The 26,367-nt window shown below is 46.8% G+C and overlaps 1 protein-coding gene across 6 annotated transcripts in view; it reads right to left on the reverse strand.

The window, feature by feature from the left end:
* Window positions 1-26,367, reverse strand: part of LOC135233964 (forkhead box protein P4-like) — a 65,380-nt gene that overhangs the window by 11,373 nt on the left and 27,640 nt on the right. For 4 of the 6 annotated variants that reach the window (XM_064297981.1, XM_064297983.1, XM_064297979.1 and 1 more), the window contains 6 exons: window positions 18,766-18,840; window positions 14,603-14,701; window positions 11,595-11,672; window positions 7,890-8,004; window positions 2,758-2,959; window positions 1,991-2,095 (listed from right to left, as the gene is read on the reverse strand). In XM_064297981.1, the coding sequence (XP_064154051.1) occupies window positions 1,991-2,095; window positions 2,758-2,959; window positions 7,890-8,004; window positions 11,595-11,672; window positions 14,603-14,701; window positions 18,766-18,840 (674 nt within the window). The remainder of the gene's footprint in view (window positions 1-1,990; window positions 2,096-2,757; window positions 2,960-7,889; window positions 8,005-11,594; window positions 11,673-14,602; window positions 14,702-18,765; window positions 18,841-26,367) is intronic. The other 2 variants (XM_064297984.1, XM_064297985.1) reach the window with 2 other exon arrangements.

The following is a 26,367-nucleotide window of genomic DNA, read 5'->3' on the forward strand; positions in this document are numbered from 1 at the left end:
ACAGGTAGGATTAATTGGAAATCTGCCTGGTTTCTTATTTTCTTGCCATTTTGGTCTTGGTTAGGGAGGTTAATAATCATGGTGGCAGGGTCTCTCTTAGCATCTGCCCCAACCCCATCTTCAGTGGTTTATGTGTATGAGAGTTAGGGACCTGTGCTTGTAATTCAGAGGCTGCAGGTTGAAACCCCACGTGGGGCACTACCATTGTACTGAAGCACAGTACTTGCATCTGAATTGCTTCATTTAAATATCCAGATGTACCAATGGATAGTGTACAGAAATTGTCATTCTGGATAAAAGGAACATCTGTGAAATGAATTCATTAATGTGTGTTCTTGTCTAAGAGTCTTGGTTAAAAAAAATTGTTTGCAAGAAGCTAGCGTGTAGGAGTGGATCAGGGATGAGATGGGGAGGCAGGCTGGTGGGGGGGTAACACAGCAGGGGTGATGAACGGGGGGGGGGGGGGCATGTGACCCATTGGCCGCTCCTCATACTGGTCGCTTCATTGCTCCACTCTCAGCTCTAATTACTCTAACACACAGAGACAAGGGTGTGTTTACATCTCCCAACCACTCTGATCCTGCCACCTATTATCTGCACCGGTTCCCACAGTCCCTGTAGCCTCTAAACTGGCGAAACATCAAAGAAAGAGAGATTTACAGAGAGAGAGAGAGAGAGACAGAGAGAGAGAGAGAGAGAGAGAGAGAGAGAGAGAGAGAGAGAGAGAGAGAGAGAGAAGAGAGAGAGAGAGAGAGAGAGAGAGAGAGAGAGAGAGAGACAGAGAGAGAGAGACAGAGAGAGAGAGAGAGAGACAGAGAGAGAGAGAGAGAGAGAGAGAGAGGAAAAACGCTGCTGACAGAAAGAGGCACAGCTGATACAGGCCGAGTTTGCTCGCTCTTGAGTCTTTTGTTCCGTCTGATCAATGCGGCTGGACATTAGCTAATGAGAAACCAAGAAGGCTATCAGGGTTACCCTGTGAGGTAGAGGAGAGGGCAGCTGTTGGGTTGGAGAGATCATCTGTCTCTAGTGGCAGTTACAGACAAGACAAAGAAACACAGAGCATGCTGGGAATTTTACTCTCTCAAATGTTTAATGATGTCCCCTCAAAAACCTTCCATATCACAATGAGAAACATAATGTTGCTAATGTGATTTATATCTTATGCTGTTCACCTGTGGTACAGTACAGTATGAGAAGCAACACCTGATGTGGGTTTACTGCTAGGGCTGGAAATTTTATCATTTTCACTACACAATGACAAGCTGATATGTCCTAGCGATTATTTAAGTTTTCCTTATTTTGGTCCGGCTTTACCTCACACAGAACACCGGGACAAGTAAAGTAAATAAGCACCCAATAGCTATTTGTCTCCTTTCCAATAATTATCAAGCTTTAGTAGACTGATAGGCAACAGACATCATTAGATAACCATTTTATTTAGCTATTCTGGGAACGGAAGACATAAAAATAGTTGAAACATGGCTTGATTTCAGAAATTATGACCTGAGATTGCAAAACATGCATTTCTTAGTTAACTATTTGAAGTTACCTATTTATTAGTGAACTAAAATGAATTGAACTATTTCTTAGTTGGTGAAGTTGTTCCAAGAAGTGGGAGGGGTAGTGAAGAGGGTTGGTACAGGAAGTGGGAAGGGCAGAGGAAGGAGCCGGTACAGGAAGTGGGAGGGGGGGGGCAGATGTGGGAAGTGGGAGCAGCAATGAGGTGACTATAGGGTTAATATAAGAGGGTAAGGACAGGCTGTGTCCACAAACAGGTGCCAAACAGCAAGTACATTAGCCATCCATTAAAACGAGCCATTTGTTTCAGTTTGGCACCAATTCATGAGTATGTCCTAACGCTGATTTACAAACACTGGAACAGGAACTGGGAAGGGTGGGAGAAGGAGGAGGCTGATATAGGAACAGGGAGGAAACAATGGTGGGGTTCGTACAGGAAGCGGCAGGGGCAGGTGCTGCCCAGAATACTCACTTGATGAACTGTCCCAGATCTTCACAGAGAGCTTCACACCCGGGCCATCTGCACTCGCCATGTCCGTACAGAGGGCTTGATCCAGTCTGCTCCTCATGGGGAGGGCTTGGGGGGGGATGGGAGAGGAGGAGCTTATCATCATCAACGTCATCACAACCATCATCAACCGACCAACTAACCAGCAAACATCCAGTTGCTGCTCAAACAATCTGGACATGCTACATTGCTGTGAAAGAGCCTCCCTCCTAAACCCCTCCCCTAAATACCGAATTGCCCCTTTATCCCTCTGGCCCCGCCTTCCACAGGCTCCAGCTTCCACAGACCAACATAATCCGCTCCAAACTTGCTGCAGGCATATATGGTCAATTTGCCAAGATCCGACTGTAAATTTTCAAGATGATCTATACGAGCTGTTTGCTCAGCTCTGTACAGAGTAGAAAGGAGAAGTTAATGTTTTCCATCCGCACAACCGTATGAAATGAGCCTTCTTCTGAATCCAAAATAAACTGTCAATAAAAATGACAAACAAACAAGCAACAAGGGGAAAAAAATCCTGACAAATTGTATTACACACTCCATTCAGGAGAGCAATAAGACAACTGCACAGATCGATATTTTATTCTGGTTATTTTCTTAAGCGTCTTTTAAAATGTAACGTCAAGTCATCTCACTAAATTGGACAAAGTGGGGAAAAAACAGAAACAATTTAAGCAAACAGGAATAATTCGAATTTCTCTCTCCCTTTGCCCATCCCTCCCTCCACTGACCTATCTCTCTTATGGGTGTGTACAGCACTGTGTCCATTTGGCAATGCATGATGGGATGCGTGCAGGGAGGCCTTGGAGGAGTATGAGGTAGAGTTGGAGCTGTTGGCGGTCAGGTCCAGGCCTTCGTGCTTCACCACATCTTCGGCACTCTGCACAGAGACCACATCCTTCCACAGCTTCTGCAAGTCAGCCGGACTAACAGCTACGGAGACAGACAGACAGACAGACACAGAGTCGTAACAGGGCTGTCAAGATGAGCCTGAATAGCCTGTTTTCGTCAACAGAAGTTATTATGCTTTTATAACATGAGGAGAACCAGTGAGAATCCTCAGAGAATTAAATAAAGCAGTTTTTAAAGCAGGTATCTTCAAATGACTGATGTACAGATAGGTGGTTGTAACAGTTGCCTTGTTGTAGCTAAAACCCTGCAGGCAGCCTCTAGGACACAGTTAAGGAGGGAACAAAGACTTAATTCCCCTCATATAATTTATCACCATCTTTAAAAAAAGGCTTTCATCTAAAGGAAGATAGTCCCAGAAACTGTAATCATGTGTGTCTGGGAGGTTTGAGTTATGCTTTGCAGGTTTCCTGGAGAATGTGTGTGTGTGTGTGTGTGTGTGTGTTGTGTGAGTCTGTGTCTGTGTCCACGTGTCTGTGTGTAAATGTGTGTACGCTTGTGTGAATGTGTGTACACTTGTGTGTGTGTGTGCGTGAGTCTGTGTGTCAGTGTCTGTGCGTCCACACGTCTGTCTGTGTGTACATGTGTGTGCGTGTGTGTGTGTGTGTGTGTGTGTGGTTTATCTGCTGTAGGATTAGTGTTTGAGAGAGGAAACCCACTTCCTGACATCACCGCCCTGAACCCTGTACCAGCTGGAATCCCACATCCTGTCAGGAGATAACCAGCCCCACCCTCATGCTGACATCACAATGGCAAAAAGCCACAAAACGCAGACGGTTAGGGTTACCACTCAAAGAAGGAGGAAGACATGGATCTTAAGTAGGAGGAGGCTAATGTTTCATTTCAAATGACTTTCATCCTTAAAACGATTTATCCTAATCCCCAGCATATATTTAGAGCATTACTCTCTTTAAACAGTGGGTTATGCAAGTGTGTGTGAGTGTGTGTGTGTGTATTTATGTGTGTGTACGCGTATGTGTGTTCGCAACTGCACACGTGTTTGCTTGCGTGTGTATGTGTACACATATATGTGTGCATGTACACATGTGTGTACATGTGAGAGTGCGTGCACATGCAGGCATGAGGCATGAGTGTGTGTGTGTGTGCGTGTGCATGTGCGCGTGTGTGTGGCCCTGGGAGGAGGGAAAGAAGACTGCCTCAGGGCTGGGACAAGCTGTTCCAGTGAAGGTGTGGTGTGCTGTACTGTTATCGCCCAGCTGTGAATGAATAGCTACACAAATATTGTGTCTGCTGTGCCCACATTCCCACCCTTGACACTGTCCAAACAACAGCGGACCCTTCGGAGGATGTGCCCCCGAAACTTCCGCCACCTCACTGCCAGAGCCCGTAGCCATGGTGACACAGCACCAGGAGCGAGGAACGTTAAGGGGGGGCGGCTCATCAGGGCATCATTCCATAAAATGAACATATACACGCGCTGTGGAGCCTGTATTCAGTGAGTAAAGTTATTTTCAAATGTGTTCAAATGCCAATGTCAAATACCAGTCTTTTTTAAACTTAAAATTAATTTCACCAACTAGAGAGAGAAAAATGGGAGAGGGGAAGAGACAAAAGGAATAGGACAGAGGGTGAAAGATTTGGAGAAAAACAGATGAGGAAAGCGATGAAGACCACAGAGAGACAGAGACAGACAGAGAGAGTGAGAGAGAGAGAGAGAGAGACCAAGATAGTCAGACAGAGACAGTAAGAGAGAGAGATAGAAAACGAGAGAGAGAGAGAGCGAGCGAGAGAGAGAGAGAGAGAGAGAGAGATGTATGTGTGAAAGTCTGAAGTCTGGCCTTTATCTCCTGTAGGATTTGGCTCAGTGCCCAGACTGTCCAGTTTCACACACTCCCTCTAAGCACCCACAGCATAGTCACGCCCTTCTTTGACACCTGTCTGTGATTGGCTGAATCCCTGCCCTGTGTCTGTGCTCTGTAACATACTGTACCCACAGTTTTTTTTTTGTTAAATAAAACATATATTTTTTTAAATGCCAACATTCCAACAGGAGTGGGTGGGGATTAAGCTGGCCAGGATTCCTTGAGTTACTGCTGCATTAGTTCCTCTAAAAAGCACCAGTTGTCATCAGTGAATGAGGCAGCCTTCCACCAACTGTGGCCTCTGCTGCAGTCTTATCAGTGCAGCAGGGTGTAAAACAGTCATTGGCTCATGGGTGGACATATCGTATTAGTGGACACCTTAGCTGCAGCACTCCTGGTGTCCAGGAGGAATTAGCGCAACTTGACACAGTCTCCGATTTCAATTTCCACTTAAGAGGGGAACAACTGCTATTAAATTCGCATATTTTATAGAATGGCACAAAGATGAGAAAAACAGTAAGCCCCTCCAGACTTAATCTGGATAGGCTTGACCTCCCAGAGGAATGTGTATGGTCCAGTGGCCCGTCACAATGGGACACTTCTCTCAAAGAGAACCGCGGGGGAATTCCACCGCACGGGAGACACAGAGGGACTGTAAGAGCCACGCTGCCCGGCCTTCCACTGGCCCCTCCGAAAACAACACAACCAGAGCCAACCAGACGCCAGCGAAACCCTTTACAGCTGTCAGAAACGGCGAGGGGGGGGGGGGGGGGGCAACACACATTCCTTTCAAAGATGCCCCTGCTCTGGTCTCTCTCCCTCATAGGTCTCCCGACTCCCACACTAATTTCATTCACACACACACACACACGCACACACACACACATATTTCAGCTCATGTGTGCAGCAAAAACAAACAGCCAACCTAACTAAAGAATGCTGGAGTACGGAAATCAAAGGAGGATCTTTAGCTTCCCGGCAGATGCAATAGTATGACAGCTCGGCAGTAATTATTCCTGTCTATGTTTAGGTTATGAAAATTTCTGCAGATGTTTATGCCAGCTAAAGCAGGTGGTTCCTGATCCTTTCCTTATTAGTTCAAGAAAATCTGGTTACGGAACACGTGTTTGTTTTTACGAAAGGATGCAAATTGCAGACTGAAGTTCTTATAAAGGCATGCAGCGTAAACAGTAAACTGAGTTTATCTGTACACTTATTTATATAAAAAATATGTATGGCTGGCACGCCTTTTAGCACCTCAGAGGACACACTGCCTCCCAGGTCCATACATGATATTTAGAAAGTTATATCCTCTTAAAGAACAGTGTCTGCAGATTGATTCGATATCGTATCCACTGATCCGATATCGTAACTGCATAATACACATTATACATTTTATTTATTAGGTGTGTCAGATTAGCATTTCAACGGCACTTACAAGTGACCTGAATTGACAATTACTTTAAATATGCAATAATAATTAATAAAACATTTCCCATTTGTATCTACTTTTTGTTAGTAAATTTGGCACCCAACATGGAGGTGAACATGTCCAGTCCCCACCCTGATTTGGAATGCAGTTCTACTCTGAACCACGTGGTGTTCCCAGATGCTTCTTTTCACACCGCACACTACAGCCAAGCTCACAGAGTGGAGTCAGAGGAAGACCTTTCATATGCAGCTTTAACATGCAGTCTGCGGGTCCCCGATCAACCAGTGCGGGTTGCTAAAGAGAGACAAAACGCAGACTCTGTACCGACCGAACACTCCCATACACCGGGCGACGCAATCTGCGATTGCACGTTGCCCTATGGAGCTACCTGCCACAGTCAGCACTGGCACGGTCTGAAAATGATCCAACACCATGGGGCTCATCCTTGCACCATCCGTGCATCAGTGTCTTATATGAATGAGTCACCCAGCAGCCCTACATTTTCCATTTCATGCCCAAGTGTGATACAGATGTGTTTGTGCCAAACATCAAAATGAGAAATTTCAAAAGGTTTGTTTCTTGTGAAATGTGCACACTTTCTTGCAGGTGTTTTACCCAGAAATACCTGGATAGGTGAGAAGAGGGATAGTTAATAGTTAATAGGGAAAGGTGATAGAAGTAACTAGCAAACATGTTAGTTTCCGTAGTCCTGTGCTACTTTTTCTTAGGGCACTGTGTCAAGTGTAACACATTCAAAAAAGTGAGCACAATTCACAAAAAACCCAAGCATACTGTGAAAATGACAAAAACAAAAAATCCAGTTTAACCTAAAAGGGTCTATGTCACACTTGGGAACGATACTGGTTTGCATTTAAAAGCTGATTGAACATGTTGAATATAAACAGGCCCATTGGTATTTTCTAGGTCAACAGATGTCAAGAGCAGCAGTGGTAAATGCTGAAATGAACCAGGTTTGTCCATGTTAGGATGTCCCCCCCCCCCCACTCACGCACTTGACTCCTCCCTCATCCCCTGGAACAGTCCAAGCACGTGGAGTGTATTTTACCCATTACCCCAACGGCTGCCTTCTGCAGAAACCAACAATCAAGCGTCCCTTTTATCTTTTTATGGCCTGATTATGTTAACGACCTTCACATGTGGGCAGGCGTACGAGCCTGCGGTTTGGTCCCGGGGGGGTGTTTAACGACCCCGCGCGATTAGATTATGAGCACAGCTGATTGCCCATTTTGGGATGGAGCCACAGGCCTGCAATTACTGGTATTAAAAACGGCGTGCCCTCACACCGATTGCGAGGGCCAATTTGCAGGAAGGCAGAACCCATGCAAAGCCAACTTGGGGGGGGGGGGTGTGGGGGTGGGCGGGCCCATGCTCCGTTAGGGTCGCGATGGCTGCATATACTGAACTGCTACACCGCCCACAATGCAGTGCTGAAGGATCTCCCCTACAGCAAACGTGTCAGAGCAATACACCAAGTGCACACATACGCACACACAAACACACACATGCACACACGCACGCACGCACGCACGCACGCACGCACGCACATACACATACACACACACACACACACACACACACACGCACACGCACACACACGCACACACACAAACATTGCTCAGTTAAGAGAGTGCAGGACCTTCTGGATAGATACAGAGGGAATGAACAAATGTGTGCTTACCTTGTTGCAGGTTGTGCAGCCCCAGACTCTGCTGCCTGTGCAGGTTGAGAAAGTGCTGCTGCTGCATCTGGATCAGCTGTTGCTGGAATGCCAGAGGAGAGCTAGCTCCCAACTGCTGGAGAGAGAAAGAGATGGGTAAAGAGAGGGAGAGGAACAGAGAGAGCGAGAGAGGAGAGAGAGATGGAGAAGGAGAAGGAGAGGGAGAGAGACAGAGAGAGAATAATATCCTGTATTTCCATATCTGGATGAGTGACACAGACACCATACAACAGATCCAGTGAGATAGTTTGACATTCGCTGTGTCCATGTTACATCCACCTCCATCTCTAGCACCACCACCCTCCAGCCCATCTGAATAAACAAGCCCTCAACCAGGAAACCTCTGTGTGCCATACCAGCAAACAGCAGACATTACACTACATTACAGCATTAACACTCGCTTTACATTTTGTACATACAGTCTATTTACACAGCTGGATATTTTACTGAAACAATTCAGCTACAGTACCTTACCCAAGTATAGAACAAGCGCCCAAGCTGGGAATCAAACTCACAACCTTTGAGTCTCAAGCCCAGTTCCCTAACCATTACACTACACTTCCCCTGCAAAGGTCGGCGCTGATGTCACCGGCTCCGTACGCTGGAACAGTCACGGGGAGCACCTTGCTTGTTTTTCTTCGTTGCCATGCCGACCCACGGAGCACGGCATCGTAAATTAAAGCGCGGTGAACCCGCAGCGTTACGAACACACAGGTGCCCCCTCTAATTACGGCCGTTCCAGAAGAAAGCACGGCCCAGAGCGACAAGCCAGGGACGGCCAGCGCGCCCCAGCTCCGAAATTCAGCACAGCCCAACGCGGCCGCACCTTCGACACAGAACTCCCTTCCCTCGCCGTGTCTACGGCACCGATTCGGACCAGGTGGCCCCGCGTTGTTTGTTTGTTTGTTTGTTTGTTTGTTTGGTCGCGGTCGCTCGAGCACGGCTGCCGCTGCGCTGGTTCTGGCTCACGAGCGAGCGAACTCTTCCTGACCCCTGCCTGCAGACGCTCGGTTCCTTTGTCTGCTCCCTTGTTTTTCCACTTCAAAAAGATGTGGGCTGGACACAGCTGGTCTGTTTAGAGAGAGACGCGCTAATATCACCCCTCCTGACGGAACGGGAAAGGGCTGGCGCGTCCGGGGAAGCTTCAGAGGCGTTCGAAAAACCAGAGGACAGGAGGAGTAAAACAATACCAGTAAAAAATGACAGAAGCTTCAGAAGTTCAGCTCCTCACAGAAGATCTGCCACAAAAAAATTGTGACAGAAATCATTGCTAACAATCCTGATGCTTACTCTCGCTGAGGGAGATCACAGCGCCAGACCAAAACATGAAATTTAAGGTGAGAAAATTCATCCAAGGACAAGTTTAAAGCAGTTAGCAACTTTTTAATGGTCCTTTGTTGTGGGTAACGTGCTAATTAACCACCTACTGTAATAAAACACTATGCATGTTGTTTCATAGACACTACTTCCCTTCCAGATGAGTTCCCATTGCTCATTAAGACTCGTTTCTGTCCAAAGTTCAACTGTAAGTGGTCAGTTATATTCTCGTTTTCTAATGAATGAATGGTGAATTAAAAGAAGCCAGTTGGCAAGTGTCACCGAAAAATTCAGCTGGATATAGGTGAGGTAGTTTAGACAAGGCGCACACTCCATTAAGGCTTCTAGTCTTACGGGGCTCTCTGTACATCTGGTTTAAAATCGTGCTGCTTCATTAAAGTGAAAAACCGAGACATGAACAGAAGTGCCAAAGACAAGAAGGAGGGGGGGAAATAAAGGGGCGGGTAACAGTGGGTAACCTAGGGAACGTGATACCACGCCCACCTCCTCACAGGGTTTGGGTGGGGGGGCGGGGCCGGTACCAGCCACAAGGCAGCGGCTGATAAAATCAGGGAGTGTCCTTTTGTCTCCCGGGTGAGTTTTCACGTGCAGGGTTTTACTGCTCTGTGCTCCTGGTGTCCTGTCCTATGAGTTACGGCCCTTATCTGCAGGACGGGGGTTCACAGACAGGGAAAGAAACAGAGAAGAGTGTGCCCCCCCCCCCCCACTCGCCCCAAAGCTTGCGCAAAACACCCAGAAAGTGAGAGGCTAAATCAAAATGGGGGGGCAGAGAACACAAGCTGAGATCGCTCAGAATTATCAAAGAAAAGGAAAACAAAAACATAGGAAATACAATCATTATCTGTGATTCCATAAACGGGGAGTCACATTTAAGTCATGCACATTAAGAAAATTTGTGAATAAACAAATAAATAAATAAATAAATAAATACCACAGAGTACAGTGAGTGCACCTCACAGACTACATGAACTCAATGACTCAAAAGCTCACTGCTCAAATGTTTGACATAAGGGAGTCAGGATGTGGCCAACATTACTTACAATGAGTGTATTTAAACAACGAGTGTACTCAAACATTTTTACAAGCATGCTCCGAGGTGGCAGTACATTACAGTACAAGTACAGAACACTACTGCAGGACATGAAAAATAATCAGCCAGCTCTGCTTTACACACAGCTACTGCAGAGGGAGAAACAAGCACAGATTTCTGTTCCGCTGTAATTTGTCCTGGTAGCTGCAGTAGTTGTCTGCTGAGGACCAAATAAAAAAAAAAGATCCATGTGCTCTTGGCACAGCTCAGCAATATCTTATTCCACTTCTGTCCACTCTGCCTGTATCTGTGTGTTCAGGTCCTGTTACTACAGTGCTTTTATTCTGCTGAGTCACTGCCAGGCTAAGGCCGGGGGGGCACTGCTGCTCTGGCCGCCGGCTGTCCCTTTCATCAGCTGAGCTCCAGAAACCCGACGCCGAAAGGAGATTTCGAGACCCAACAGAACAGGACTTCAGGTTCACGCAGAAGGTGCTCCCCAAGAGCAGTCCACGCGGCTCAAGATCTACGATGTTAAGTCAACACGCCATCCAGCGCACGCGTCGTTTTCAATGCCGCTAACCAATAACTCACTCGCGAAATCGTGGCGAGCCTATAACTTATCAGAGCTGCATCAGGCGTGAAACACTTCTGCGTGTGCTTGGCCTGTTTTTTTTTTTTCAAATACAGCCAGGAAATGTGCGGAACAAACAGTCCTGTGCGTGGAGTCGCGGCTGCGGAAGGGATAACAGCCTGGCCCCAATGGAACACGGCCCTTCCAGAGTTTAAACTGTTTGTCCTATTCCTCCTTAAATGTCATCGCTCAGCAGTAATGTACCTGCACCAATATTTAACCACACAAAAATATCTTCAGCTCACAAGGCCCAGAGTAAAGTCACTACATGTTTTTAAGTGCATATTTGCTCCATTAGTCACGGGACTGCTAATCCGTGTTTTAGAAGGGCAGGGATTTGCCGAGGTGGAAGAGGTCGTTTGTAACACCCTTCTGACTTTCATAGGGGTAAACCGCCTTTTTAAATTGGACACGGACTTTTACTGTTCTGTGGCAGTGCATTTTTGAGCAGTGAACGATGGCGGGGGGTGGGGGGAGGGGGCTACTTGATGAAAGATGTACATTTTAAATCAACAGCACAACATAAACCAAAATGTTCTTTCGGTTCAGAGCAAGACCACTCTCAGTTAAAAAAGTGAGTCTGTGTGTGTGTGTGTGTGTGTGTGTGTGTGTGTGTGTGTGTGCGTGCATGTGCGTGTGTGTGTGTGTGTGTGTGTGTATAAGTCACCTCTTTTGTCGGCTTTCCTCCCTGAGATAAGAGTTGAAGGTGGAGTTGTTCCTGCTGTTTCTTATAGTATTCCTGCACCTAGAGAGAGAAAAAGAAAGCGAGCCAGAAATACAGAGACAGTGAGACAGAGAGAGATAAAAAGAAGGAGAAACAGAAATATAGACAGTGCGAGACGGAGAGGAAGAGAGAGAGGGAGGGAGAGAGACCACAAACCATTTGACCGACAGCCATAGAAAACACGAAGCCCTTCGTTAAAAAAGTCTCTAAAGAGCAAGTTGAAAGCAATTTATTTGCAGAGCCGAAAAAGCCAGAGCAACATGGCCAAGCAACACAGCTTTGAATCTCAGTGCTGTCCAATCACCTGCCAAGAAAACACCAAAAACAGTGTTTTCTATTGGTTACTGCAGAAAATGCACTGAGGTGTAAAACCCACAGAGACACATAGGCCTAAATCTACAGCACACCAGAGGACACTCTCCTATTTAAAGGCAGAAAAATACAGGTCAGAGCAAACAAAAGCTGTTTTCAGCGTACTTAGAAAAAATTATAAATAAATATATATTCTAAAATCTACCAAATCTGACCTGCTTATAAACCATTTGCTGGGTGAGGCAGCCACGATCTGTCATGTGACGACTGTTCTGGACCAATAAAAACACTTTGCTCACCACAAAAAAGCCTACTGACTGGTCCACATCAATGAATGAATGACAGCACATTACACATCCTTTCCTTAAGCACTTCATGAAGAGTGACCTACCTACACTCAAATTAGCAACAACATGGACTACACCAGGGGAGCCCAAACTTAACTGGTGTGGGGGCAGGTCTTTGTTTTAGCCAAGCACTACCAAAACGTGATTCAACGAATTAACTACATAGTCTTTAATTAAGACCATGATGAGCAGAATCAGGTGTCCTAGTACCGGGCTAGAACAAAAACTGTGCCCACGCAGACACCTTTTTAATAAGATCGGACACGTCAGGACTAGACAGTTCATGTCAAAATTATATCACATGTTCGGGTAGTTGTGTATAAGTGCCTGTGTGCACGTGTGTATGTGTATATGCATGTCCATGTTTCTTTAAAAAAAAATTATTTTTACTTCATCATTTTAGCCAGTAATTAAAGGCAAATATCACATAAGGCCAGCAGATGATGAATTCTGCACCATGTCACATCCGACACGGCTTTTGATAGCCGTGCATTTATGAAGTGCTGAGCTTCAGTTATGACAGAGGAAGCCTTTGAATGTGACAAGCCTTCCATATGACCAACAAACATAACAGGGAAGGAGGAAACCAGGATTAAGTAACACATTCTGTACTGGTGCGCATGAACCTGCTGTCACAGTATTGAACGGTCAGTTCACTGTAGTGGAGAGCGGGGTCAGTGTATTGGCACTAACACTAATGAATTAATGACACCAGGAAGAAATGGTCACGAAGAACAGAGGAGAAAATCACAAAGATCAGCGAAACATAATTTATCCGTTTGCAGTCTGTGCATATGGCAAGTTTTATGAAATTAGGGAAAGTTTCAGGTATGGGAATGCATCCAATATTATGTGATGAATATATAGAGAAATAGGGAAACACCAGAACCACTGCAAACTGTCTAACTGCTTTCTTAAGGGGAATCAGCCACCTCTTTAAGCTTGAGCTCTAAAATTATGATTTTGGTAAAGATTGTAAAAGTTTGTTGGCACACACATTGATATGGCCTATGTGCCAAAACATTCTTGTTTGTCCATCCAAGAAAATCTCTTTCAAAACATATCTTTAAGGCCTCAGTAGTTCTATTTGGCAAGCGTCCTTTCTTTTTGCCGAATAGGGTCCAAGTTGAGTAACTTCAAATTCTGCTGTTTACATGAAAGTTTCGGTGAATTTATCGCCAAAATGCTTTCTGTGTTGAACTGGTTTCAGAATATGGCTTTTTTTTAAATGGAGAATAAAAATATGAAAACGCAGCTCCTGTTGAGTTAAGGTTGACCCCAAGATCACATCAACCATTCAGACGCCCTCCACACCACACATCGGCCAAACCACAGGAGCACAGGCAGGCACGGTCTTCACGGCCAGGCAAGGGTTTGCTTATTTTCCTTTCAGAATCCTCTCATTCATCCAGGAAGTCCCATTAAGATTGCAATCTTCCATTTCTGTGTGTGACCAGGCCAAGGAGGAAGAGCGCACTGATAAAAAACATAATATGAGGCGGATGCCAGACAAAGAGGCTATTCTCTCAGCGACAGCAATGACGACAAAAACAAAAAAAAAAGAGCAGGCGGAGTCAAGAAGGGGTGTCCAGCGTAGCGCTTTCTACATGGCACACGCCCAGGTCTCTGATGACTGCACAAAGCATGTGTCTCCATGTCTTATGTAACTGCTGGATGGGCAGTTAATCTTTTCCTCCAGCAGATTCAGCCGTAGGCCTTACCCCGCCTCTGGAGTGAGGGGTGGGTGGGGGGGGGGGGGGGGTGTGACTGCGGCGGCTTATCAGTCCGGGATCGGTGAGCAGGAGGAGAAGGGGAACACACGTGTGTGTGCATTTGTGTTTGTATCTTCTAAATTCTTATTGTGATTAAATTGCACGCGTCCGTTTGAACTGCCGTTAAACATGGCATCCATGTGGGTCAGAGGTACTGTGGTTATGAAATCGGCCATACGACCTCAAGGGTTGCCGGCTCCATGTTTAGACAGGAAAATGTTACATCACATTCATTTATCTGACAGCCTTATCTACAGAAAGTTAAAAAGTGGATAATATCAGTGTTACTCACGCGAATACAAAAGCACAATATCACCAAAAATGGCCATTCATAATCAATAAGTTAGCCGAACACACCAAAAAAACAATTAAGCTAAAAGTGCCGTGTCCGTTTTCAGGTCAGTATGCAAGTAATTGACATGCAATGGCTGAGTTGCTGCCATGGAAACACAGGTGAGATTTGGCCTTGCTGACAGATGGAAGATATGGGGAATGCTGGTTTTAGGGGGGGGCAGATTACCTGCTGTAGCATGAGGGCCTGCAGCTGTGGGGGGGCCAGAATCTGCTGCAGCTGAGGCACCATCAACTGGTGGGTCATCATTGCCATGGAGACAGGGACCTGGGTGGGGTGGGGAGAACACACAGGGAGAGAGAACACACAAGGGTGTGAGAGACTTACTTATAACATACACACACACAAACACACAGTGATGGATAGGGTACTTACACTAAGAAATACACAGAGACTTATAGGTCTGTATCATTATTATGAGTAGCAGTATTAATACAGTCACATTATCTAAAATATTTAACTAAATATTTTCACACATACAATTACTATTCATGAAAGTAATGGAATAATTATTCAGCTTAATAATAATATGAATATAAATAATAATACGCACAGTACTGCAGTAACAGAATAAGAGACAGATGATTGGAGGGGAAAGCCTAGAATCTCGCGCTTGCATCACAGAGATGTGAAAGGAACACCAGCGATTAGCGGCTCCGCAGTTAGCACAGTAATAACACCTTTCACTTGCTCTCCGGACTGTGGGGCCATGGGCGTGCTGAACGCCGCCCTGCTGAAGTTAGGTGCCATTAATTGCCCGTATATTCTGATATCACAAAGGGCGACCGAGCGGATACCCTGAGCGAGACACGCGCCTGGGAGTGGGGTTCGGGAAAAGGCTCGCGAAAAACAGCAGGGGCCCCAATTTTGGGTGCTGAGAAAAGTACCCGCACAACCTACAAATAACATTTTTGTTCCCCTCTGTCTAGTGGCATAAATGAATTTTCCTCCTTTCATTTATATGTGAATAACCATAAACAAAATGAAAGGTGTTTAAAATCACAGAACAATTTGAAGCAAAGATCCTGTGTTTGAAGCACATAACTGTTTGAAGCAAAAAGCCTATTTTTAAACGCACTGAAGGATTTCACCCCAAATCTTTTACTGCGTGATTCTGACTCATTTGACTATTTTACCCTCAATAAGGAGGACAGAAACTGACAATTACAGAACTCAAATACAATTATACAAGAAACCTCAACTAACAGTCCACAGACACGCACACATCGTTTATACACAGGTAACACATTTTGATACGAAATTCATATTTTTATGTTCGAAGGGAGAGCTAAACTAACCAGCATCGTGCAGCCCTGGCTGCAGTTCTGCATCCAGAACATTCCACAGAAGGCTCAAGGCAGCACAAGCAGGATAACACACTAAACATTTGTGAAACGCTGGAGCCAGGTTATAGGCATTCCCCGAGTGCATAAATATTGTAACGTACCCTGGCTCCAGACAAGGGGTTAGAGCTGGAGCCAGGCTCTGAGATAAAGGGGGAGCCCTGCTCGTCTCCGGTCGCGTAAACAAAGCTCAGACAGCCGCCCCAGGCTCACGCTCGCCGCACCGCCCGACGCAACCTTCGCAACGAGCCCCACATCCTGTCAGAGCCGCGTCTCCACCGGGCTCACGGAAACCGAAAAATAAAGAGACAAAGCTCGGCCTCGTCTTGGCTTGGGGTTCCCCGACGCGCCCGAGCCCGTTTCCGCTCGGGCGCTTTCCGACTCGCCGCCCCTCGCGTCGACGCCGCGCGGACGGTAGCCGGGGCGACACGCGGCGGGCGGACACGTGCGCAAAATGTGGAAACGGTTAGCGGGCGCGCCGGCGCTCCCCGGTCTCGGGGTGAGAGTCAGGGCGGTCAAGCGAAGTTTTGTAAACGCCAGACCGCAGCCGGGAAAGCACGCCGCAGACACTGCGGATGAACAGGCGGCATCGAGCCCGCAGCGAACACACAACGCGCCTTTCATCTGTGTGGTGAACACACAGCCCCGCGCTCTGCGAATCCTACGGGCGCGCTTTCCAGAGCTCTGTTCTGTATTACTCCGAGTTCCTGATCTGGTGCCGTAGCGGAATGGCGTTTAAGGGAAAAGAGGCGTCTGCCGCTGGCTTATTTTCTCTGAGCACTGAGGCTTGTCCAGCTTGCTGCCAGAGAACTGCTTCCTGACAAAGGCCAGACAAATGAAATAGTCCTGTAAAGAGAGTGGCCTTGGTAGCAGGTTCAAGTGGAAAAACCCCTCATGACAACCGAAAACTCCGCATCACTGATCGTGAGTGAAAATGACAACACAATTCCCCTAAAACACAACAGAGATTATTCTATAAAAAAAAATATAAAAAGCCATTATCAAACCAACCCAACGCTGTCATACATTCTGTAGATGCATCACTAAAAGGATTAAGTTTGTTACTTCACGGGACTAGCACAAACACACATTGTGCGGGTATCTAAATTCGGGTTAAAGTTCCCTTTTTAATTCCAGTGTGCCTTTTCTTGAAGTGAAGAAGGGAAAAAACAAAGGACTCCATCTCAGTCAGATGTTGAACTGACTCTAGGAAAATTATGAACACGAGTCATTTGGGATACAAACAAGACAATGGACAGGAAAGTGACACGGCGATGAATGTGTTTATTTCTCACACGCAGCACCGTTCAAGGAAAAATCACAAAAGCTAAATCACAAAAACAAGCAGAACAAGTAGGCAGAGGTGGAAGCCAGGAATCCTGTCAATATAATTTTTGTATGTGAGAGTATTTATGAGAACATTTATATTTAGATAATACCCTGCATATGTGCTCAAAAAGAGAAACTGGGGGACCAATGGAAAACTGTGCAGGAAAAAAAATATTATAGGACTTTCCCATAAACAGAGAGGAAAAAAGGTTATTTTGAACAAGGGAGCCCCTTCTTGAAAACCTGGCTCTTGAGGTGGGGCCGGTTTTCATAAGTGGACACAACCCTTCGCCCAGAAGAGGACCTTATTTATATGAAAGGCAGAGGGACTGGCTAGACTGACCACTGACCCTCACGTGTGGGCTGTGGGCTGCGGAATGGGGTGCTGCCCAGAACCTGTGCCCCTGTCTCTATTCGTGAAACTGGGGGTACAGGCTCAAACACTGCGCCCCTCTCTCCGTTTGTGAAACTGGGGGTAAGGACCCAAACACAGTGCCCCCTCTCTGTCTGCAAAGGTGCTTTCATATAAATAAAAGTTGCTGGTTCTGTTGTTACTGCTGCTGTGGGATATCACCATTTCAAATTGTACCAGATTAAGTGTTCCATCAGCGTGTGTATGCGTGTGTGTGCGTGCAAGCGAGTGAGTGAGTGAGACAGTGAGAGAGAGAGATGGGGGAAGAAATAAAGAGAGAGAGAGAGAGCATGTGTGTGTGTGTGTGTGTGTGTGTGTATCCAGCAGGGTTCTCTCCTTGGGTGGTTTCTCTATTCTCCTTACCAGTCCAGTTCAGACTGGCTTTGGCAAATCACAACTGGTTTAAAAATAAATCTGAACCAGCTCACACACTATTAAAGCATAGACCGTTGAAATTGAAGAATTGTAAGACCCTTTAATATAAAAAACACAATTCTTGTCTACAGTGTGTGCTTAAGTAACAATATTACTTGAAAAAACGTTCAAGTGTGTGCGTGCATGTGTGTACGTACATAAGTAAGGGTGCATGTGTCCGTGTGGACATTTACATTCAATAATAAAACTTGCAAATATGCAATTAAGGGTTCAAACTTGTAACCCCATTGCCTAGGAGAAATGAGGAGCCCAGCAGAGCCTGTGTTCATATGTGCTCACGGTAGCGCTCAATAAACAACAAGCCATGATATTGCTTTGTCTGCAGGGTATACCTACAGGTAGCCTAAAAATGAAGTTCAGGTGTGGGTAATGCTCTCCACGTAGCCTGTAGGCTATGCATTCAAAATGGAGGAGCCAAGAAAAACTGTAAGAAGAACACCCTTAATATTACAGGTTCTATGCCTTTGGAGACTAAATAATAACCAAGGAGGATGTCGCTTATACATTATACATTTAGGCCACGTTCTATTGAAATTTTGACGGTGAAAAATTAGAACAGATTCAAACAAATTTCTCTTATTTGAGACTAGTTTGAACTCAATTGATAGCCCTAGTGTGCATTTGTACAAGTACTATTGACACATGTTGGTGATAATGTACTTTAAATAAATTTGACTAACTATGCATACAAGTACGCATACACATGTGCATGAATGTACAGTATGCATGTATATGTATATGCATGCACGTATGTATGCATTTCGTGAGTGTATATATGTACGTATGTTTGTTTTGGGCGCAGATATCCTCACCTTCACTTCATTGCTGCTGGGAGAGCTGAGTCCAGTGGCTTGCTGGAGGAGAAAATGGCGTGCAGCCTGAAGGGCCTAGAGGACAGGAAACAGAGCCACTGTGAGTTAGGTCTGGAAACAGAGCCACTTTGACACTGGAAACAGGGCCACCGCAAGCAAGGGCTGGACAGTGGAAAAGCACTTCTATCACGACGCTCACTTCAGCAGCAGCGTGAAGAACGGCTCCACTTCATAAGCTATGCAGCGTGAAAGCCTCCATTCAGACAGGCGGAGTTTAACCAGCACTCCCTAATGGACCCCTCCCTGCGCACCTCCTCCCACCGGTAGCAGCCGGCCGCACCCCGCACATGCCCTAAATCGAGAAACCATCCCTCCCTTCCTCCGTTCTACCCCAGGTCACCCCTCCCTGGGACACACGGCCGGTTCACTGGTTCCCCCGAGCAGCTCACAGCGCCACTGTTCAGCTGCAGCGTTCAGTCCACCTCAGACACGGGGGAACGTCTTCCCGTACAGCGCTAAACGCCCGCCTTCGTCTCAACACACGAGCTTCCACCAGGCGAATCTTCAAAAACAAGAACGCTGGGACACGATAAATCAAAGGCAGAAGCAGGCAAGGAGGTGTGCAGGAGGGGGGGAAGGGTGCGGAGGGGTGTGGGAGGGGGGGGCGGCATCAGGATGCACATTTGTTTCCTCACGTTTGGAGCAGCGGCAGGTTACCGCATTACTAAGTAAATACTGATTTATGAAAAGAAGAGAGGCCCTTTGAAAAGAACTGCCACAAACAATAAATCAGTCACCGGTCCAAAAAACCTAATCCATTCACAGCAAGCAACTGGGTGCATGAATTACACAGGGTACAGAATCCACCACACACAAACATAAGCCATAAATCTCTGCGTAAACTCTGGACATAATAGAGCACGGTAGAGACAGAGTGTTCTATATATTCTAGCATGACAATATTAGAGGAATGAATAGAAAAGAAGGCCGTGTACCATACAATTGTCCTGCAGGCAAAATTACACAGAGAAAGTAGAATTACGGCATTTTATTTGAGGAAACACGTTTCCTAAGTGAAATGTAACCAAAATAAATAACCCAGGCATTCCATTTCAGTTTATTTATGTGCACGTGTACACATTTAATCATGGCAGATTTCAGAGACTGCATGCCTGGACTATGAATTAGGGAAAGGGTGGAGTTCCACTGAAATTGTGAGGTCACCCTAACCCCCCCCCCCCCCCTCTAATTTGACAGTGGTCCTGGGCTGTTCTCAGGAAAAAGCAGAAGCCCTGGTGTGAGGAAAACTGTCTACCTCACCATCGCTGGCCGATTCCTGTGAATTTGGAGATGTGTTGCAAGAAAGCACATATTAAAATAAAATTTTGCATGAACCAGCTTTCACCGAGTCTTGCTCTGGGCCTCAGCCCTGCCTCAGTCCCACGTCGGCCCTGCGCCGGCGCTCCGTCGGCTGCTGCCCCCGCGGCTCACCGTGCCCATCGCCAGCCGACGGCCGCACCACACACGGAGAGCACGCACGTGGCGCCAATTACCCGTCACGCGCTTCCAGCCGCGTCTGCCACGGCCGGGCCTGGCAGCTACGCGAGGCCGGGGCCCATATAAACCACCGCACTCATTACCGGAATTTCTAAATTACACGTATGGCTTCCTGAATAAATGCGAACGCTGGCTACAGCAGGGGCCCCCCTGACCATACTTAGTCACGGTCTCTCTGTCCTCCGACCCGCGCCAGCAATAACATGCCGTTTTAAGAAACTGCAGAACGCTTAGCACCGAGCAACTGCGCAGAGAGTCAAACGGAATGCTGTCAAGTGGCTCACCCTGCTAAGGCAGATTTTTACAGCGTGTGACAAGCCCAACGCAACGGTCTGCTGGAGAGTTCTGACAGTGCTCAGCACCCCAACAGCCCATTGGCCACAGGTTCACCCAGGAGGGTTTAGATTGGCTGGTCTGTCCCAGCCTCATCACACTCTGGCCAACCAGAAGTCCTTCTGCACCAGCTGCACTGCAGAACATTGCTTGTGCAAAATAAAATCTAAAGAAATTAATGTTAAGATTAAGAATGGCATTTTCTCAGAGCCAATCAAAAGACTTCTCATCCCTCAGGGCAAAGAGGGAAGATGTTATGCCACCTTTCAGTGGATGAATAAATTAAATAAAGCCATTCCAAAATACAACCATAAAATGTTCAGATTATATGACCAGATTTTTATTTTTTTTATTATATAAACATAATAGCAATAAAAGCCTATTTATACATTCGCAATGTGAAAGCGGGTGCAGTTCTATGAAGGTTATTTTCTCTTTCTCTATGTGTGAAAGCGTTTCCAGACTTTCCAGAAGGTTCCGTTTGCTCAGTAAACACTGTGAAAGTCTGGAGGTGATCCTTGAACTTCCCACAGCCTTAAGTCAACATCAAAACCAGAGAGATGATGCACCAAGGTGTGCTAACCGGAAACCACGATGAATAATGCATTTACCTGCAAAAACTACTCCCCAGCAGTGAGGTCACACCTTATGTCAACCGGAATGCTTTATAAATCTTCCACGTGAATGAATGAATTTCACTGTATAAATAAAAGCTGCTGCATTCCAATAGTGTGGATGGCATAGTCATTTCCCCCACTACCAGCTCCCACACAGTCACAAGCAAGGAGTTTATCAGCATTCTCAGTGCAACGTCTGAGATTTTGACGAGGACACATGGCTCATCAGATCAATAATCACCAGCCACAGGAGACGCAGAGTCATTTGCAGCCATTTTAAGCCCATGGTGTTTAAAACGCTACACTCATTCCTGCTCCCCTGATGCCACTTCCATTAAACAACAAGGCTGCGTTACTCTCTGAAGATAATAATGGCAAACACGAAGCCCAGGCACTGGCTTGCTAATTAGCAGCATTTTTTAAAACAACAACACCATTGTCCTTCTGTCTTGTGTGGTGTCCAGGGACAGCCCAGTGTCGCTAGCATGTGAGGACCCCAGTAATGGAGGGCTGAGAAGGGGTATTTAGGCAGGCGATGCACAGGCAGCAGCAGGCCACAGGGAATATCAGATCATGGGGGTAAGAAGCGAGGTGGGGGGGGGAGGAGGTGGGTGGGGTGGTAGGGTAGGAGGTAGGTGTGCAGGCAGATGGGCAGGTGGATGCAGGTAGACTGCCCCAGGCCTCTCTAAACACTAGCCAATCAGGCATGGGGCTGGGAGTTTTTGATAAGTTTTTTTTCAAAATAGAAATGACACCAGGCCACAGGAAATAAGCCCCTCCCCTACCCTCCACCCCACTCCTTGCCATTATCACACTCTCAGCAATAGCATAAAGTAACCCCTAGGAGGCGCTTCCTTTTTCAGTAGAACCCCCTGGGGGTAGGGGGGTGTTCCCACACATCCCAGAACATCTGAGATGCTTTAAAAAGACCACCCCCATAGTGTACATCTCTTAACAAGGACAGACTACATTTCACTGAAAAACAGCTCAGTGAAGGTGGAGTGGTTCTTAACTGGGTATAAAATAAATACATTTTAAAAATGTGATGATGTCGAGTTTGCATAGGATTTTTTTCTTACACACGCAATGTGTGGCAGTAATCGTATGTTAGGGACTCCTGTTCTCCAGGCAGCCCCTGACCTTTCCATTTTCACACAGAGACGTGCTCTTTCAACACATACCCATCTATCCAAATGAGCCTGCGGATGACTTGGCTTTTTACATGTACCTGTTGGCTTACACCTTCAGGACCCTTAACTCCGCAAGCATGCGGGCGGGCGGGCGGTGTGTCTCTAAGCTCTGGAAACTACCCCTCCACGGAGGGGGTTGCAGGCTCACTTCTGCGGGCGAGCGGGAGCGAACGCGGCAGTGGTTTCCGAGCCCGGCTCCAGAGGTGGCGGGCGCAGACAAACGCTCCTCTGTTGAGCGCGGAAACCCTGAGCGGCCTCCCTGCTAACAGACCGCAGCACGGGAGAGCAGCAGCTGTGTAAACTACCAGGAGCGGGCTCCTGCGTCTCCATTCACAAGACCGCACATGTGCACACATGTACGCGCACGCGCACACACACACATACTGACACGCAGACATACACAGTCAGCAGAACCAGACACACACCCCCCCACACACACCCACACACACACACACACACACACACGCCGACGCCGACACAGACATGCAGACATACAGTCAGCAGAGACAGACACACACACACATTGTCAGTACAGACACACACACAGACAGACATGCAGACACAGTCAGCAGAGACACATGCACGCAGTCAGTACAGACACACAGATGAATGCACACACTCAGTCAGTACAGACACACAGACACAGACAGACACATAGTCAGCAGAGACACATGCACGCAGTCAGTACAGACACACAGACGAATGCACACACACAGTCAGTACAGACACACAGACACACACACACACACACACACACACACACAACGGATATCAAATTCAGTGTCAGGCCCTGCTTTTTATCACAGCACAGCTGGAGTCAGAGCAGACGCTTCATGCACGGCTCAGCAGACTGTCAGGCTCCCCATCGCCCCAGCAGGGTCTGTGCATGATGAGGCTGTACCCCACTCAAACCCTTCCATCAGTGAGCAACACTGCAGCCGCCTATGCACCGCCCAGCAGGGCCACCGGCCACAGGCAGCCCTGTCTGGATCTGATCTCACATTATGGGGCTTATCCGTGCGCTAGAACAGACTCTTAACAGGATGAACCACTCAGCAGTCCCACCAAACCCTTCTTATAACCACATGCAAAAAAAAAAAAAAACACACAGAATTCCATACCCACTGAACAAGACAACATGCAAGAGTATATACTTTTCAGCTTTCCGAAAGGAATACAGGGATGAAAGCCATGCATTTTATAATCCCCTATAAACATGACACAGGGAGGATTCCAGAATCATGAGTGAATGTGCGAAAAATAAATCTCTTAAATGGATTAGAATGTGGAGGCTCAGAGTGCACATGCAAAACGGGTTTTGTTCACCGCGGCCTCGACCTTGCGGACAGACGCTGTACATGTGAATTCAATTCGGGGAACAGCTTGTGAGACACACAATATGCTTTCAGTCTTTACAAGCTATTTATATCTTCTGTGAAAGTTATAAAAAATAAAGATATAAAGAAAGTATGTGCGTCTGTGTTTTTTCCCATAAACAGAAAAATGTTTCAACTTTAATTTAGCCACTTGTGTTACACCCTCCAAATGGGTTCATTTAATTGTGTTTAAAAAAAAAGTCTAAATTGGCCTGTTGTATATCACGCAGGCATGTGTGAGAAAAAATAATAATAATAATACTTTTAATAATAACCACTCCTCTGCAAATGTTTGCTTTTCAAGTGGAATTCAGTTCCAAAGATCACAGGAGGGAGGGAGGAACACACCCCCCCACCTTTAAAGGAGAAAGCAAGAAACAAGTGCATCAGGGAGGCAAAAGCATTGCCACGGCAACATCTGCGGGAGTTCACGGGGTCCTCCCAGCAGCCCCCTCCTTTCCGGCGTCCGCGACGCGGCCGAGCGCGAGAAAAACGGCGGAATGCCTTCAGGCCTCGACACCTTTCAGCGGGCCGGCCGCGGAAGACTCACCGGACGCAGAAAAACGTTTCTGCCGGCCCCTGCTCAGTCTGCCCCCGCCAATCTATGGAGAGAGATTTTCACAGACTCGGTGAACCCCGAGGGCTTCTCCCTCTGGCGGCTTCCAGCTTTCAGAGCTCAGACGCAGTAAAATACGTCTCCTGAAAACCGACAATGGCGGGAGGTGACCCAAAGACCTGCCCCCCTCCAACCCGTAGCCCAGCCCCCCTTGCCTCTCCCACAATGGCCCCACTGTGCCTCGCCAAGGGCATGGGTACCAGAAAGTGGTCGCGACCTTCGCTTCACACGGGGACACGGCGCACACTGCAGGTTTACAACATCACACCGCCGGCTTTGCACAAAAGCCGCTTCACACTCTCACTGAGGCCAAAATGGGGCCAACTGCAAATCAGCCTGCTGCAGAATGCATTCTGCTTTTGATCTTACTTTGAATTATATACATATGTGTGCATTTATGCATGCATTCATGCATTAATGTGTGCATGTATTAGGGATGCAGTGGTCCATGTAAAAAAATAAAAACATTTTTAAAGACGTTCGGTTCCCCCTCGCCACGATTCGGTTCAGCCGGTCTTCCGCTAACATTGCCTAACTATGCTCGTTTGAAATAGACGCTCACAACTTTGTGCTTTTTTATTTGTGATGTAAAGGTTATATTGGCCATTACTATTTGATGACAGACAGCACAGAAAATAAGGAACACAGAGATCAGTTAACTTGCGCTGCTTTCATTCAAATATAAAATCCAGCCAAATTTGCGCTGGTGAAGTTGCAGCGAGAGCAGCTTTCAGTTGAAGCACCAGTCAGCTGGTCAGTTTGCGAAATGACAAGCGCATGAGAAAAACCAGAGTTAGTCAATCCAGCGACGCGCTTTAGGGCTAAGCCTGCTGTTCGGGAGCATTATGGATTTAGTGTTAACAACGGTAGTGATGGGGGAAAGGTGGCGGACAAAACAACGTCTGTGTGCAAAAGTATCGCTTTGCAAGTTTGCCATACGGTACTGGCTACACATCAAACGTGATGGGCCACTTACCTAGACATCAGCCCAGCAGCCTCCATTAAAAGCACAAGAAACACAAGTGCTTTACATTTTCTGAGCAAACTACAGTGGCAACCATGTACTATTCGTTTTTATGCGGTACAATACCGCATTTAGATTTCAAGTGGAAACGTTAATATTTTTTTTAAAGGATTGATCATCTTTACTCTGTGATAAAAAATAATGAATCAACTTTTTTTTGTATCGTTTACACAGACGCATGCATGTATGATTCCCTGTCCTGTATGCAGTAGAGGTTCCAGTCTGGACGTCAGGGGGGAAAGCGGGCCTTTCATAAAGCACTTGCAGCTTAAGAGAGCGGAGCACAAAGCCAGAGCACAGAGCTGCGGTCTGCAGGGCGGCACTGCTCTCACCATCAAAGCAAGGCGCTCATCAAAAATCATAATCCACACAACACTCAGCCGGAGAGAACAAAACACCCCCATCCCGGCTAATTAGGGGATAAGCACAACTCCTCTCTCTCCGCTCGCTGCTTCAACAGTCAGCCAGACCCCCCCCCCCACCCCGCGCCCCCCGGCCCAAAGGAAACCTGGACATGCAGGACTGGGACAAGAAATAGGGGCTGAAGTGGTGAGGGTCCCCCAATTAATTCCCTGGCTTTCCTGCCTGAATACAAAAATAAATACAAAAAAAACAGCTTGCCAAGTCAGATTCATACGTTTCTGGCCTCCCTCTGTCCCCTGCACATCCGTTCATCACTTCACCGCTTATTAAAGAATCTGTGGGGTGGTGTCTTTCCTCTTCTTTCCACAGAGGGGAAAAAAGGGAGGGGTGGGGGGGGGGGGGGGTGTAAATTTGGCTGAAAGAAATATGACCAGCAGCAGCAGTGCCTCTCATCTTAAGACTCACTCGCTTTCAGCACAGTCGTGGTTTTTGTATTATTTTTCTCTCCATAATTGGGCGGTGTTCT

The sequence above is a fragment of the Anguilla rostrata genome, chromosome 11, assembly GCF_018555375.3.
Source record: "Anguilla rostrata isolate EN2019 chromosome 11, ASM1855537v3, whole genome shotgun sequence".
Taxonomy (NCBI): domain Eukaryota; kingdom Metazoa; phylum Chordata; class Actinopteri; order Anguilliformes; family Anguillidae; genus Anguilla; species Anguilla rostrata.